The following is an 18,090-nucleotide window of genomic DNA, read 5'->3' as shown; positions in this document are numbered from 1 at the left end:
TGTCTCTTGAGTAACATAGCTTGAGTAACATAGGTGTGTGCCACCATGCCTGGATTCTTGGCTTTTTTTTTGTTGTTGTTGTTTTTAAAATTATAAATGCTCGGCCAATAGCTTAGACTTGCTTTTTTTATTTTATAATTTAATTTAATTTTACATATCAGCCATGGATTTCCCTGTCCTTCCTCCTCCCGCCCCCCCTCCCCCCAGCCCACTCCCCATTCCCATCTCCTCCAGGGCAAGGACTTTCCTGGGGATTCAGCTCAGCCTGGTAGATTCAGTCGTGGCAGGTCCAGTCCCCTCCTCCCTTCACCCAGGCTGAGCAACGTGTCCCTGCATAGACCCCAGCTGGCAGTGGTCGAGAAAAAGCCCAAACTGACCTACTCTGGTGATCAGATGGCCAAACACCCTAAACTGTCGTGCTAAAACTCTCATCCAATGACTGTTGGAAGCGGATGCAGAGATCCATAGCCAGGCCCCAGGTGGAGCTCCTGGAGTCCAATCGGCGAGAAAGAGGAGGGATTGTATAAGCGAGAATTGTTGAGACCATGATTGAAAAAAGCACAGGGACAAATAGCCAAACTAGTGGAAACACATGAACTATGAACCAATAGCTGAGGAGCCCCCAACTGGATCAGGCCCTCTGGATAAGTGAGACAGTTGATTAGCTTGAACTGTTTGGGAGGCATCCAGGCAGTGGGACCAGGACCTGTCCTTAGTGCATGAGCTGGCTGTTTGGAACCTGGATTCTTGTTTTTAAAGCTATCTTCAAATATACTAATTCTGGTAGTTTTCCTACTCTAGTGTTTTTATTCATTTCACATAAACCCTTTGTGTACTAGATACTTACATTCTGTACTTAGCTTCTGATATGTGGAACATTAAAATTTTTTGTTATATTTATTTAGTGTGTGTGAGTGTGTGTGTGTGTGTGTGTGTGTGTGTGTGTGTGTGTGAGAGAGAGAGAGAGAGAGAGAGAGAGAGAGAGAGAGAGAGAGAGAGAGAGAGACAGAGAGAGAGACAGAGAGAGGTGGTACTGCTCCAGGGAATTTAGAGGATAGCTTATGGGAGTTGATTCTCTTCTTCTGTGTATTAGATCCAGGGGATTAAACTCAGGTTGTCAGTCTTGGCAGAAAGTGCCTTATTCTTTTGAGCTATCTTGCCAGCCCCCCACGTAGAACACTTTAACACAGCTTGCTGTGTGTGTCCAACTGGCCTTTGATAATTACAGTAAGAAAAGTCTTAGTTGGGCAGTGGGTGGTACATGCCTTTAATCCCAGCACTCAGGAGGTAGAGGCAGGCAGATTTCTGAGTTTGAGGAAAGCCAGGACTACACAAGAAAAGTCTTTATTGCCTTATCTATTTTCCTGAAATTCATTTAGATAGATAATAGAAGGTAAGTAGAGACATCCTTCTATTGGCTGGTTCCACCTCTGTAGATTCAACCAACCATAGGTAGTAAATATTTTTTTGGGGGGGAAAACTGCATCTGTCCTGAACAATACACTTTTTTAGGTTGACATTATTATCTATAATTATAAAGCATTTACATTGTGTTACTGTCAGTAATCTAGAGATGACTTAAAGTATATGGGAAGATGTGTCCAGGTTACATGCAAACACTATACTATTTTACATAAGCAACTTGAGCACCTGTAAATTTGCATATCCTGGGAGATTTCTAGAACCAATCTCCTGTGGATACTCAGGGACAATGGTACCAGCTAATTAATGTTTCTATTTTCTAAGAACTTTCCAGAATGTAAATCTTGTCTTGTTTTTCTTTTTATGTTTATATTAGATTTAAGACATTGATGAAATACTAGTCTCAGTTTAGTTCCTAAAATACTGTTTTGGTTGTCTTTATTAGCACTAGTAGCTTTCTTTACTTATGTTAAATATTCTTGATGTAACCCAGGGCCTCCCACATGCTAAGCAAGCATTTTGCCACTGAATTGCAGCATAAACTCCTTATCCTAGTACTGATTCACTTGTTTTTAGGCACTGACTTGTCAAATACTCATGGTAGGTTTTGAAGCTACCTTTAAGTTCTATTCTGAATACAAACTTGCATTTATTTATTTTTTTTTTAAGTAGGAAATATAAAGTTTTGGACTTGTAGAAAGAAAGGACTTTTAGGCTTAATGATTTTGTAGTTTGGGATATGCTTATTGTTTATAATACTAATGTCTTAAAAAACTATTTTGGGATGTTTAAGAACAATTAAAACATTGACTTAGGGTTTTTACTTTAGTAACTAACTCAAGGATTTTTTTTTTTTTTTTTAAAGAAAATTGTTCTTTTTCCTTTAGGCAGCCATGGATTTTTGCATGAACATGAACACAAAGGCAAACAGGAAGAAGTTGGTTCGGGCACTCTTCATAGTTCCTAGACAGAGGTCAGTATTTAAAACAGTAATTTGTTGGTAGTAATGTAAGATCAACATTCTTATTGAGTTATTTCTTTAAAATGATCGCTTGACTTAGTTTTATTAGTTCAATAGGCATTATTATTATTAGCAGATTCCCAGGACTTTTATTAATTTTTTGTCTTGTTTTGCTCTTATGGAAGTATTTTCTTCTAACATTTACATTCTATTCTAAGAGAAAATACTCCATACTAAAATAACTTGGTGCATGTGGTGCTGCACACTGTGATCCCAGCACTCAGGGGAGGCTGAAGCTCATAGATGAAGTATCTGAGGACAGCCTGCGCTATGCAGTTGAGACTCCTACCTCAAAAAAAAAAAAAAACAAAAAAGAGGCTGCAATTGGTGGCTTACGCCTTTAATCGTAGTACACTAAGGCTGAGGCAGGTGGGTCTCTATGAATTCAAGGCCAGCCTGATCTATATAGTGAGCTCCAGGCCAACTAAGGCTGCATACTGAGATCCTGTCTCCAAAAAAAAAAAAAAAAAAAAACCAGAATGAAACAAAAAAATGCTCAAGTGTAGTGGTACACACACCTTTGATTTCAGCACTGTGAGGCAGAGGCAAATAGTTCAGTTCATGACCAGCCTGATCTACATAGTGAATTCCAGGACAGCCAGAGCCATGTAGAGAGATCCTCTCTCAAAAAACAAACAAACAAAGCAACAACAAAAAACCCTAAATAATAAACTCAGTAGTGACTAGACGCAATTAGTTACTTAGTTTATATTTTTCCCCTCTGATAAAAATAAAACATAAATTATGTAGGTTTTTTGGAAGACTTTATATTTTGTATAGATAGGATGATAATTTAGTGTATGTAATTCTTAAGCTTAAATGGAAATTTTCAAGTTGTTTGAGTTATAATGTAAGTTATAAGAAGAGATAACCTGCCTAGAGACTTCACTCTGTGACATTGAAAGCTACATTAATGATGGTGTTGTTAATAACTCAAGACACTCAGTTACATAACTCACAGAGAATTTTGATGCTCTGTTATGCTGAGTGAAAATCTCTACCTGTATCCTTCAGAATTTTTCAGACCATTTACCTAGATCTAAAGGAGGTCCATTTCCGTTTTTAGATTTTTTTTTTCTCTTATGAGACAAGCTCTTCAATATTGAGACTGTCCTGAGACTCTTTATATGATCCAGTCTACCTCAAATTTGTGTTTCTCCTGCTTTAAACTTCTGAACAAAAGGATAATGGGTGTGACCACTGTGCCTGGCCATTTCTGTTCAGTAAAAAGTTAGGAAGTTGGTTGGGGCTAGAGATGATGCAGTGGTTAGGAGGACTTGTTCTCCAGAGGAGAACCCAGGTTTGATTCCCAGCACCCACATGGTGGTTTATAAGTGTCTGTAACCCCAGTTCTAGGGGATCTCATTTAATGCCTGACTCTGCCATGACATTGGTGGGCACTAGGCACACATGTGGTACTTAATACATGCATGTAGGCAAAATACTCATACATGTTAAATAGAATAAATGAATCTAAAAGGAAATGAAGTTTGTTAACTACTGTGAAAGCTTATAGTGTAGCTAAGATTGGTTTGTGCCCCCAAAGATAAGGATTTTATTGAAGATTTTCTGATCCATTGGTACATAGAGATTAGAGTTACTTTAGTAATACTAAAATTTCTCAGTGAAACTAAATCCTTACTTTTTTCTTTATCTTAAAAAAAAAACATTTTTTTGTTATGGGTTATGAGTGTTCTGCTTGCATGTATGTGCCTGGAACCCATAGAGACCAGAAGAGGTATTGGATCTCCTGGAACTGGATGTAGACTTTGTGGTGTACTGTCATGAATGGGTGTTAGGAATCAACCCCAGATCCTCTGAAAGAGCTTTTAGCCTCTGAGCTGTCTCTGTAGCCCCTCTTTATCTTTTTAGAAGTCTTTTTTCAGCAGTGTTATTATGAGCATGTTTTTTCACTTTTAATAGGTGAGAAGGAATACTAATACAATGAGATAGTAATTAATAATTAATGTAATTTAGAAAGATGGCTTTATGTTATCTTTAGCTATTAGATAATAAATGGGGGGGGGGCGGGCTGGAGAGGTGGCTCAGTGTTTAAGGACATTAGCTGCTCTTCTAAAAGACCTGGGTTCAATTCCCAGCACCCACATGACGGCTCAAGCCTGTAATTCCAGTTCAAGTGTTTCTGACACCCTCATATAGACATACACTCAGGCAAAACGCCAATGCACATAAAATAAAAATAAATAATTAAAAAATATATGAAATTGGGCTGGAGAGATGGCTCAGAGGTTAAGAGCACTGGCTGCTCTTCCAGAGGTCCTGAGTTCAATTCCCAGCAACCACATGGTGGCTCACAACCATCCATAATGAGAGCTGGTGCCCTCTTCTGGCCTGCAGGTGTATATGCAGACAGAACACTATACATAATAAATAAATAAATCTTTAAAAATATATATATGAAATTGTATACTTAAATTTAAGGTGCTACCAATTAATGTGTACCATTATCTTACGTACAAGTAAGAGAAAAATGTCAATATTATGGTTTTACTGTGAGGTTCTGATTTCATACAGATGAAAATAAGGATAATATATACACCTTGAATTGATGAAAACTCAAAACAGTTTTCTCCCAATATCTTGGATTACTTTAAAAAAAACTATATATACATACATATATATAATAACATTTTATTGACTGTTTTGTGTTCGGGCATGTAGGTGGTACATGCACATGCTTGGTACAGTGTGTGTGTGTGTGGTAGTCAGAAGACAACTAAAGAGAGTTGGTTTTTTTCCTTCTATGTAGGTCCTCGGTTTGCACTCAGGTTGTCAGGCTTGGTGGCAGGTGCTATGATGTTGTCTTGCCAGCCCACTTGGACTAATATTTTCAAGGAATGTTTGCTTTCATGCTTTTTTCATTTGAATAAAGACATATATCAATACTTACCTAGACTTATTTTTATAACAGTAAGTTTGCAAAATAAAAATATTGTTTAATAGAAGAAACCATTTGATGATGTGGCTTACCTATAAAAGACCAACTTTTTTCTCTGTATACTGGTGCCTTCTCCTAAATCAGACAAAAAGAAAGAGATCTTTAAAAATTGTATACTGTTATTATTGTGTGTACATGTGCACACATGTGGAAACCAAAAGTTATGTCCTCAATCATTCTCTACCTTTTTGTTTTGTTTTGCTTTTGCTTTTCTTTTTTATTTTTCTTTCTTTTTTTGAGATATGATTTCTCACTGAATCCTGTTCTCAGATTCTACAATGGTAACTACCTAGTGAATGCCAGAAATTCTCCTGTTTTCTTCCTCCCCAGTGCTGGGATTTTAGGTGCATGCCAAAGCACCCCCTTGTTCATATGAGTGCTGAGGTGAAACTCAGGACCTCATGTTTGTGCAGTAGGCACTTCACCAAGTGAGTCAGCTCCCAAGTCCTATTATTTGTTCTTTCAGAATGAAGTTTATCTGCATAACTCGTGAGTAGAAAGGTGTAATAGTTCCATTCTGCTAGAAACACAGACTTGAAAATAGTAGGAATTTACAAGTTGAGAGCAGTGATTCTTAACCTGTGGTCCTCGACCCCTTTAGGGGACAAACAACCCTTTTACATGGGTCATCTAAGACCACTGGAAAACATAGACATTTACATTATGATTCATAACAGTAGCAAAATTACAGTTATAAAGTAGTCATGAAAATAATTTTATGGTTGGGGGGTCACCATAATACGAGGAACTGTATTAATGGGTCACAGCATTAGGAAGGTTGAGAACCACTGGTTTAGAAGAAAGAAGAAAAAATGTGAAAGAAAAAGGATGCATTTAAACTGGGCATGGTGGTACATACTTGTAATCCCAGCACTTGGGAGATACAGCCTGGAAGAGCAGAAGTTCAAGGTCATCCTCAGATGTATACAGTGTTCCAGGCCAACCCAAGATACACGAGCTTCTGTCTCAGATTTTTTTTTAAATTATATAACATCTTAAAACCCCGAGAAGTAGACTTTGTGGTCTAATATTACCTTAAATGTTTAATATAATAATTTAAGTTGGTTACTTAAACATAGAAAGATGAAAGTATGTTCTAAAATCTAATCACTAAGTAATTAATTAAGGGTCAGCTATATCCTGTGATTATTACAGAAGATACAGTATAATAATGAACAGCTTGATTTCATTTTTGTATTTGTGTAGAGCTTAAAATTTAAAATTTGGAGGGAAGATAGATTAGTAATTCCAAGTTCCATTGTCAAGAAGAGAAAAGCATGACATGACATACTAAAATACAGAGTAAGTGGAATTTGAAGATTTAGTCTAGGGCAACTCGAGAAGGTTGTATGAACCAAGGGTTGTTTAATAGACATACCAAGGAATTAACTATACAAAGGATGGATAAGGAAAGTAAATCCAGAGTGGTTCTGATAGATAGCAGTCTGTGCATAGAGATAGAAAGATCATGGCCTCAAACCATAGCAAAATCCCTTTCTTGGATTCCCTCCCATGTCTGGAGGACATAGTTTTGTATACTGTAAGCTGTAGAAAGGAAGCCATATTTGCTGCTTTATCTCTAGCACTTAACACAATGTTTGATATGCAGAAGTTGATAAAATTATGTGACATGTTTAGTTTTAATGCCCTTTTAAAAAATGTAGTTTATAGATTGAATCTTAATTCTTTTTTATTTCCGAGACAGAGTTTCACTGTGTAGCCCTTGCTGACCTGGAACTCGCTCCATAGACCAGGTTGGTCTTGAACTTAGAGATCTACCTGCCTCTGCCTCCTGAGTACTGGGATTAAAGGTAGGTGCCACCACCTGCAGGCTCAATCTTAATTCTTAATTCCTCTTTTAAAAACTTGATATCTATAGAGTGACTTCTATAGAGTGACCTAGTGAATATCCTCTGTTTTCCCCACTTCCAGAGGGGAATGCTTTCTACTGTGTGGGATTCCTTTGTTTTTTATTGGGAATGGTGACTCACCTTTAAGCCTTATCACAATAGCTGTCTAGCTGAACAGCTACCCTGTTTTCCCTTGTGTAAAATAAATGTAGTGTTCTTTAGTGTCCTTCTAACATTTTTCCATGGAAGAAATCAGGTACATTCTATTACAGTTAGTTGACTGGCTGAATGTATTGTTTCCAGATTATGAAAACAATCAGCTCTTCAGGAGACAGAGAATAAAAGCTTTGAATTTTGCATATATCTGTAAATAGCTGGGTTTTGTAGTATGTGCCTATAAACCTAGAACTTGAGAGGCTGAGGCAGAAGGTTTGCTCTAAGTTTGAGGCTCACCTGAGCTAAATAGTAAGCTAAAGGATAGCTTGGGCCACAGAGCAAGATCATGTCTCAAAATGAAAAACAAAAAATAATGCTTTGTTTTAAAATATTTGAATTAGTTTTATATGCTATTTAAAAAATTAGTTACGCTGGGCATGGTGGTGCAACCTTTAATCCCAGCACTTGCGGGGCAGAGGCAGGAGGATCTCTGTGAGTTTGAGGCCAGCCTGGTCTACAAAGCAAGTTCCAGGACAGCCAGAGCTGTTACACACAGAAACCTTGTCTCGAAAAACCACACACACACACACACACACACACACACACACACACACACACACACGCACGCACACTCCCTCCCCCCATAGTCTTAATACCAGAAGTCTAACACATCTTTTAGTAAAAAGTGTCCCTCATCTCATCTCCCTATTTACCCAATTTCCATGTCTGCTAGTGGAAGACTACTGTTTCGGTTCCTAGATATATCCTGCTTAGGTTTCTTTTTCATATACAAGAAAATACAAGTTTAGATTCTTCTTTTTACGCAGAGAGTAACCTCTTATGTATATCTTTCATAACTATGAAAAGATCTCCTTTATTCATTTTTATAAGGCTGCATGCAGTGTTTTTCTCATGAATGTATCATATTTAACCATTCCAGGCTTTCCAGCCTTTTTCTGTTATTGACAAAGCTATATTTGTACTTCCTTTTTCTCTTATTTGTATTAGCCAGTGGCTTATCAGTTTTGTGGGTTTTTTTTTTCCTATCAAAACTTCCCCTAGCTTTTAGATTTATCATTAATTCTATTGTTTTCTATTAATAATTTTTGGGGCCAGGCGGTGGTGGCGCACGCCTTTAATCCCAGCACTCGGGAGGCAGAGGCAGGCGGATCTCTGTGAGTTCGAGGCCAGCCTGGTCTACAAAGTGAGTTCCAGGAAAGGCGCAAAGCTACATAGAGAAACCCTGTCTCGAAAAACCAAAAATAATAATAATCATAATAATAATAATAATTTTTGGCTTTTATTTTTATTTATTTCCTTCTTTGGGATTATTTCATTTATTTTGTTTCTTTTCTGTTAACTTCATATATATCTTGGCCTTTGAGTGTGGATCTAGCTGTTCTATAGTTTTTACATAAGGTGACTTAATGTTTTCTAGAAATTCTGCATCTTTCTATGATACATGTATAATTTGGCTTGTCTCTGAAGAAGATGGTCTGGTCCCTAGTGATGCTAGAATTACAAGCACCCACCAGTCTCTTGTTATTCTAATTCTCAGTCTCCTCATTCCCATCAATTCAGAAACTTCTTTATCCCTTGAATAAGAGAGATAACTGGAGCTCTCAAAGGTGGTTAGGTGTCGGGTTGGAAGAGGTGGGGGAAGAACACAAGAGTGGGGTTTAGGATAAGCTGGTTAGACTATTCTGGGCTAAGAATTGTTAGGGGTAACTCTTTGAGCTATCTGGATCCTATAAGGTTGGCTTGAACTCTCTTGAAAGAGCAAGGAAATTTTTTTTATCTGTTTAGAATCCTGGCTTCCTTAGCCATCCATGCATATATCTTCTTTGGCCTCCTGCTTTAAAATGCTCCTCCTTCCTATTCCTTTTGTTCATCCTCCTCCCTAAAGAGGAGGTATCCTACAGAGTGTCTATTCTCTGCTGTGTCTGAGATTCCTTTCATCTAACTGACCTGGCCAAAAGTATGCTAGCAAAACCAGAATAGATTGTTTAGTAGTTGTTTTACTGACTATGACCATGAGTCCATAAGTTATATGTGGATCATGGTAGCTGTTTTATCTAGTCTATACAGTTTGTTGAGGAAAATGCTGAACTCTTGAGGACTTTTATCCTTCTTTTCCCTTTTTAAATAAGAACTTCAGGGGCTGGAGAGATGGCTCAGCAGTTAAGAGCATTGGTTGTTCTTCAGGAGTACCTGGGCTCAATTCCTAGCACCCACATAGCAGCTCACAGCTGTCAGTAACTCCAGTTCCAGGAGATTCTCAGACATACTCAGAGATCCTCACACAGACATAAATGCAGGCAAAACACCAATCAATGCTCATGAAATAAAAATAAATGAATCATTAAAAGATGTAAAAATATGGCTGACTACCATCAAAAAAAAAAAAAGAACTTTGTAGAGAAGTAATTACTGAAGTATATGATTTGGGGTTGTATGGATATGCAACCACTGCAAATTTATTTAAAACATTTTTGTATTCTAAAAGGAATACTTAAGACCATAACAGTTTCTTCTCTGACTCCTTCTGCAGCTCTAGGGAACCACAAGTCTGCTCTGTTTGTATGGTTCTGTCTGTAGTGGACATTTCTTTTAAGTAGAATCATACAGTACATGACCCCTTATGCCTGACTTTCCTTTAGCATAGTGTTTTCAAGATATACAGATTTCCTAGCAGGGACCTGCGCTTCATCCTTTCTGTAAAGCAGTAGTGTCCCATTGTTTTTCAGCATCCACATTTTGTCTCTTTATTAGTTGATGTTATCAATTTGGTTATTTGTACTTTTTTTAACTATTAAGAATAATACATTTTTGATTGTTTGTATAGGATTGGTGTAGACATCTGTTTTGGTTCTTGGGTATATACCTAGGAGTAGAACTACTGAATCATACAATAACTCAATTATTTATTAGTCATTTTAAGTAATTGCCATATATTTTCACAATGGCTGTGCTGTCTTATATCCCCACCTGCAATGTGAGAGATGTAGTTTCTCTCCTTAAATTTTTTAAAATTTATTTTTTTAGTTGGTTAGTTTACTTATTATTAGTGTGCATGTACATGTGACTAAGTCACTGCACTCATGGAGGTCGGGAACAGTTTTGAAGAGCTAGTTCTCTTCTGCCACATGGGGATGGAACTCAGGTTATCAGACTTTGTGCCAGGCTCCTTCACTCAATGAGCCATCTCACCAGCTGGAACCTAGTTTCTCTGTGTTTTTTGCCCACTGTTACAATCAGTTTTTACATTGCAGCCACACTAGTGGCAATGAAGTGAACCTCATTTTGTTTGTTTGTGTGTGTGTGTGTGTGTGTGTGTGTGTGTTTGAATCTTTCGTTTCTTGAGATGAGGTTTTGCTGTTGACCATGCTAGTCTTGAGCTCATGGGGAGTCAAGAGGTCTACTTCCCTTAGCCTTCTAAGTTCTGAGGACACAGATGCAGAACACCATAGCAGCACTCATTATGGTTTGGATGGTAATATTGCCTGATGGCTAGTGATGCTTTTTTTTTTCATAAGCTTGTTGGCCATTTATTTACCTTTGGAACAATGTCAATTCGACATACACACTTCATTTTTGTCTTTTGTTTTGTTTTTCTTTTGAGGTAGGGCCTTTTGTAGCTCAGGCTGTTCTTGAACTTGCTAGGTAGCTAAGAATTATCTTGGCCTCTTACCTGGACATGTGCCACCATACCTGGTTTTATACAGAACTGGGAATTAAACCTTGAGCTTCATGCATGCTAGACAAGTACTTTACCAAGAGATCTATATATATCCCTCTCCCTTCTAATTGTATTTGTCTTATTTTTAATGATACTCAAAGTACCTTCCCTTCATGAGATACCTAATTTGCAAATTTGGAGTGTTTTGTTGTTGTTACTATTTTTTGAGTTGTCTTTGTATTTTCTTGACGTAATGTGTAGGACAAAAAAAAGTTTGATATAGTCCATTTTTTACAATTCTCCCCCCCTCCCCCACCACCCCCCATACAGGGTTTTTCTATGTGCCCTGACTATCCTAGAACTCACTGTGTAGGCTAGGCTGACCTTGAACTCAGATCCACCTGCCTCTACCTCCCAAGTGCTGAGAATAAAGGAGTGAGCTACCACTGTCTCATTTTTTACAATTCTTAAAAGTGTGAGCTGAAAAAAAAAAAAAAAAAGTGTGAGCTGAAACAAGATTTAACTTTCAGTTTTGTCTGTCAGATTGTGGTGAAAGCTTTTCTACAGGCTGCTGTTGTAGCTCTTACCTTATTAATTTGAAAGACTCCTCAGAAATGAAGCCTAGGAATTTTCTTAGACATTTGCACATCATTTTATAGTTAATTTGTAATAGCCATACCACATAGAGAATTGAAGCTTTACATGAAATATTTAATCTTTAAATATACTATGTATCTACCACCCAGATCAAATTATGCAACATTTTCATCATTCTGAAGGCCATTTACCTAAGCTAGATTTTGATTTTAAAGTGAGAATCAGGGAAAGTACCATAAAAATCTTTTCCCTTATTTTAATTACTGCTATACTGTGTGTTTCTTTTAGTGACTTTAAATCCACATGGAGTTACAAGTATTGAGAGGTAGATGTGAAGAATATCCTTAGAGTGATGTAAACACAACACTCTTCACATGGAAAATTTACACTTGATTCTAGAATAGGTGTTTTGTTTTGTTTTGTTTGTCAGGGTCTTTCTGGCTGTCCTGGAACTCACTGTGTAGACCAGGCTGGCCTCAAACTCAGGGAGCCACCTGTCTCACCTCACAAGTGCTGGGATTAAAGGCCAGCTGGTTTTTTGATATTTTTTGTGAGATTTTTCAAATTGGGTTTCCTCCCTCACTAAACTTAAAATGGAAAGAATCAGAGATTTTTTGGTTTGGTTTTGCTTTCTCCTTTTACTCTATTAGTATGCTATACCACATGGTGGCACTGTTTTATTTAGAATATCAGGACTATAAGGAAAAAAAAAATGAACAACTTACTTGGATTTCAGAGAAAATGATCCTAGTCTTTATTTTATTTTGCCACTTTTGAATAATATCCTACTGTAGCTTGAGTTTTCCTGCCTGACCCACTGTCAGGACAAATCTCTATCACCTGCCAGTCCCACAGCCACTCAAACCCGACCAAGTAAACACAGAGACTTATATCGGTTACAAACTGTATGGCCGTGGCAGGCTTCTTGCTAACTGTTCTTACAGCTTAAATTAATCCATTTCCATTAATCTATACCTTGCCACTTGGCTCGTGGCTTACCGGCATCTTCACATGCTGTTTGTCATCATGGTGGCTGGCAGTGTCTCTCTCTGACTCAGCCTTCCACTTCCCAGCTTTATTCTCCTCCTTGTCCTGCCTATACTTTCTGCTTAGCCAATGGCCAATCAGTGTTTTATTTATTGACCAATCAGCAACACATTTGCCATACAGAATATCCCACAGCATCCTACTTTAGTATTATTTTCTAATTGTGTGTGTGTGTGTGTGTGTGTGTGTGTGTGTGTGTGTGTGTGTGTGTGTCCGTCCCAGCTAGGCCACAGCATATGTGGAAGGTATAATAGGACAGCTGGTGAGAGTTTTATCCCTTCTTCCATCTGGGTCCTGGGATCAAACTTAAGTTGTCAGACTTGGTGACAAGTGCCATTTCCCACTAAGCCATCTTGTCAGCCCCTATTATAATATTTCCCAAGCTGAAATTTTTTGTTGTTATTGTTTTGTAGTTTTGGAATCAAATATGGGGTCTTAGTCATGCGAAGAAGATTCTCAGCAACTCTGAGCCCCTCCAGTTTTTGTTTGTTTTGTTGTTTTGGTTTTGGTTTTTCGAGACAGGGTTTTTCTATGTAGCCTTGGCTGTCATGGAACTCTGTCTTTAGACCACAGTGGCCTCAAACTCACAGAGATCTGCCTGCCTCTGCTGGGATTAAAGACGTGTGCCACTGCCGCCACCTTCTGGCAGCACCCCTCTAGTTTTTAAATTGAGCTATAACAGTATTCTTTCATATTCAGTTTTTTCCAAGGCAGTTTTGAGAAGAGATAAAATTAATAGCTTCCAACAGTTAAAAAAAAATTGTAATTTTTAAAAAAGAGGTAAGCTGAAGCAAGAGGTTTGTGAGTTCAAAGCTAGTCAGGTCTAGGAAGGTAGCAAGTTTAAGGCCAGCTATATAGTAAGGCTCTACCTTCAAGGGAAGAAAAAAGGGGAAGGAAGAGTATTTATTTGAAAAAGCTAACTCATTAGTAGATTAAAATGCCTGAAAGACTTTCTCCTCAGGAACAAGTATGTGTGAATTCCTGGTGTTTGTATTTCTTGAGCTTAGTGACTGAATGGTGATCATTAACTACAATAGTATATGTAAGTTTGTGATTCTTGGAAGTACAGGTGAGGTTTTATTGTTTTAGGAGATTTTGTTTTTGTTTTTTTATGAAAGAATTTCTCTGAGATACAGCTCTGGCTGTCCTATAACTCACTTTGTGGACCAGGCTGGCCTCAAACTTACTGAACTCTGCTTGACTCTGCCTCCCAAGTGCTGGGACTAAAGGTATGTGCCACCAACACCTGGAAGGAGAGTTGTTTTTAAGTCATTCACTATTAACTACGAAAAGTAATTATCAGTATCAGGAGATTATAGAATTCAGCTTTGAAAAGAAGGATCTAAGTTATTTCCCATTTACTTTTCAGAAAATTCAAATTAGATGAACTGTCTTTCTTTTAGATTTTATTGCACTGTATTGACATGTAAAAATTTACTCTTTGTGAGGCCTAGTGACATGGGGCTACAATCCCTGATGTTTCAGAGAGTGAATGAAGCAAAAGAACCTCAAGTTCAGGGCCAACTGACCTTGAGAGAGTTTGGTCAGCCTTTTCAACTTAGTAAGACCTTTTCTCTTAGAAGCAAAGTGAGGTCAGGATGTTTGCTTAGAACAAATGAGGTCCGAGATTCAAATCCCTGTTGTGGATGAATGAGGGAAGGAGAGAACAGAGAGGAGAGAAGGAGGGAGAGAGGAAGAAAGGGAAAAAAAGAAGTGTGCTCCATAAGTTAATTAAAATACCTCATTTTGTAGTTTAATAACTTTAAAATGGTTGATGCTATGTTTTGCGTTTTAGCCCTTTTACGCTTATATTTATTCTTAGGAAGGAAGGACAGAGCATTCTTAAGTGTTCTGTGTTGTCCACAGAATGATTTATGATAGCCACGCTTTCTATTTTGAATGAATGAGTTATTAGACAAAAATAAAAGAATAACTAGCAAGTGGTAGATTTATAGAAGCAGTAGATAAATAGCAAAATGTCATCAAATCAGGCAGAGACAACTAGAATAGCCTCACAAGTAATCCTGCTTGAGTCTGGGATAGGAGTCTGCTTTCAATAAGCTTAATCAGCATGTAACAGTTTACTAATATAATGTACAATACAGTGAACCATGACTGGCAGTGAGCATGTAACTCACTATCTTATTTCCAGTGAAGGAATTTTATAAAGTAATGAAGGACACAGAACTGAAGCTACAGCGGGGTAAAATTTAGTATAAGCTATCCATTTTATAGGAATAGAACTCTGAGAAAATGGAATAATTTGCTGCTACATGAAACAAAAATTAGGATAACTAACTACCTAGAATAGTTTAAAAGATTAACTGTTCTTAAATCTCTAAGCCATTTAAAAAATCCTCAGTATAGCCAAAAGCACTTATTGTGTGATTAATCTGCCAATCTGTATCTGAACAGATAACACAAACTGCTCACTTTAAGATGAATAAATGTAAGCACTTTTGTTTGGACCAGGAAAAAGCCTTCAAGTAGATTCAGCTAATTGGAGAAAGAAGAAAGCATACATATACTACTGGCTATTCTTAGTTGCCAACTTGACTGCATCTACAGTTAACTAAACCAAAATGGCTGGACACTTTATGAGGGATTTTTTTTTCTTAATTAAATCATTTAGGGTAGGAAGATACACCTTTAATGCAGATCTTTTGAGGTAGGAAGATCCACCTTTAATGTGAGATAAATTCAAGAAAAATTCTTAGAAAAATCCAGGTAGATAATGCAGAAAAAAGATATTAAATCCATATATATATATATCAGACTATGTTATGTTTGCAATATTTAAGAGCCACTTGAGGACTAGGGAGATGGTTCAGTGGGTGAAAAGCTATTGCTATATAAGGATGAGGCCCGAGTTTGAATCTTATTTTTTAAAAAAAGGGTGATAATTATTTAATATGGTGGGGCAATATGCATTTTAGAGAACATGTTAGCAGTGCACTTGAATGAGATTTGTTTATAGAACACATGAGCATAACATATAAAATATATAAACTTTGTTCCAATAACCACATTTGAATGTTGGTAAACCACCTCCATGGTAAGTGGCAAGAAAGATAAAAACAACTTAACAAATAAGTAATTTATATATGAAGTTAAAAGATTCTTTTGTTTTTTAATTTTTTATGTATAGATATTTTGCCTACATGTCTGTGTAACACAGAGGCCAGACGAGGGTGTCAGATCCCCTGGGACTGGAGTTACAGATGGTTATGAGCCACCATGTGGGTGCTGGAAATTGAACTCAGGTCCCCTAGAAGAGCACTCAGTGCTCTTAACCATGGTGCCATCTCTCCAGCCCCTAGTTTTTTGTTGTTGTTATTTGTTTTTTGTTTTCTTATTTTGAAACAGAATCTCTATGTGTGTGTGGTCTTATCTGGCCTGGAGCTTACTATGTAGACCAGCTTGGCTTCAAATTCATGGGCAGTCTTTCTGCCTCTGTCTCTCAAATACTAGGACTATGGACATGTGCCATCACACTTGACTAAAATTCCATTTTAGAAATGATTACAGGATAAAAGGTGGAGGGGGGGCATCAGAGAGAAAGGCGGATTTACAAATTCACTGGGATATTCAGAATGGCTTTTACTGAAGTGGCTTGGATGCAGTGATGGAATAGAGTACAAGTGTTGGGGAAAGTATATTCTACTTAAAAGGAAGGAAAAATGCCAAGGATTTGAGTGAGATTGATGAATGCTAGCATGCAGGGAGAGAACAGAAGGCTTGTCAGGTTGGCCCTGGAGTCACAGAAAGCTATTTGCAGTGCCTTAGCCAGGTTCTTCTGACTTCTAGCTTATTGCTCTCTGTTATTCTACAGCCTCAGCTCTTGAATCTGATCTGTGCTTATGATGTCAGGAGAGCAAGTGATCCAGTGCATTGGCTTAAATTCCTATATTTGAATTTATCCATGGATTACTTTTTAGACTTATTTATGTATATGAGTAGTTTTTTTGCCCGTCATATGTGTGTTTGTACCGTGTGTGCCTGGTACCCTGAAAAGTTAGACATGAGTGTTGGATTCTCTGGAGCTAGATTGTGAGCCTGGACCCTGGTCCTCTGGAAGAACAGCCAGTGCTCTTAAGCACAGAGCCATCTCTCCAGCACCCCTGACAATCGATTATTAATTGAAAAAGAACATTTGCTGTTAAAATGAGTATAGAAAACAAAGAACCTAGTATTTTAAAGTAATTTATACTTTGCAGGTTAGTGTAAATCCATCTGTTAATACAAGAAAATAAAGAGTTTATTTCAGGCTTTTAAAAAATTATATATTTCAGCCAGGCAGTGGTGGCGCACGCCTTTAATTTCAGCACTTGGGAGGCAGAGCCAGGCAGATCTCTGAGTTCAAGGCCAGCCTGGTCTACAAAGCAAGATCCAGGACAGGCACCAAAACTACACAGAGAAACCCTGTCTCAAAACAAAAACAAAAACAAAAAACAAAAATAAATAAATAAAATAAAATTATATATTTTATATATATGTAAGTATGTGTGTGTGTATATGCCTGAGTGTGTGTTTATGTGTGTATACTGTTTCTGTGCATGAGCCATTGGAAGTCTTAAGAGAGAGTTAGATCCTTTGGAACGGGAGTTACAGGTGATTGTGAGCCACTGTGCGGGTGCTGGGAACCAAACCTGGATCCTTTGCAAGGAGAGTAAGCGTTCTTAACTACAGAGCCATCTCTTCAGTCCTCCAGGATTTTTTTTCTTTTATTTAAAAACACTAGCAATACCCAGGAAATCTTAAAGGAATACCTTAGTTTTGTAATATCAAGAAGTGATGTGGCCCACATCATGTCCATTTTGTATCTCAGATGCTTAACTTTCAACAGATAAACCTTTAAAATATTCTAAATAAATATCTAAAATTTGATTATAAATGTTAGGGTTCAAAACACTTTCAAATTTTACTTTTAAAAATAATGATTTTTAGCTAGGCAGTGAGCACTTGGGAGGCAGAGGCAGGTGGATCTCTGAGTTCAAGGCTAACCTGGTCTACAGAACGAGTTCCAAGACAGCCAGGACTACACAGAGAAACTCTGTTTCAAAAAACAAAAATAGGATTTTTAAATTTTATTTAAGACAAGAGTAGATAGCTACCATAGTCTTCCATCTATCTTGTTATTTCTGAGTTGGTGGTTATAATCGCCATCTCAGAGAGAAGGTTATTACTGTTAACAAGTTGAATAATACATGTGTGTGTATATTATAATTAGGACTAGTCCTACTACATTAGTAATTTTTTTAACTTTCAAGTTTTCTTTGAAAACAGTTTAAACTACACTCATTTAAATGTGCAACGGTGTATGTGTGAAGGTTAGAGAACAGCTTGGAGAAATTGGTTC

At 37.4% G+C, this 18,090-nt stretch overlaps 1 protein-coding gene across 6 annotated transcripts in view; it reads left to right on the top strand.

Annotated features, from left to right (window-relative positions):
• The window catches only part of Upf2 (UPF2 regulator of nonsense mediated mRNA decay), a 118,265-nt gene that overhangs the window by 38,281 nt on the left and 61,894 nt on the right, over positions 1 to 18,090 (top strand). For all 6 annotated transcript variants that reach the window (XM_059263549.1, XM_059263546.1, XM_059263547.1 and 3 more), the window contains one exon: positions 2,310 to 2,395. In XM_059263549.1, the coding sequence (XP_059119532.1) occupies positions 2,310 to 2,395 (86 nt within the window). The remainder of the gene's footprint in view (positions 1 to 2,309; positions 2,396 to 18,090) is intronic.

Source organism: Peromyscus eremicus, chromosome 5 (assembly GCF_949786415.1).
Source record: "Peromyscus eremicus chromosome 5, PerEre_H2_v1, whole genome shotgun sequence".
Classification (NCBI taxonomy): domain Eukaryota; kingdom Metazoa; phylum Chordata; class Mammalia; order Rodentia; family Cricetidae; genus Peromyscus; species Peromyscus eremicus.
The sequence above is the reverse complement of the archived record's forward strand: the minus strand, read 5'-3'. Positions and strand labels throughout refer to the sequence as shown.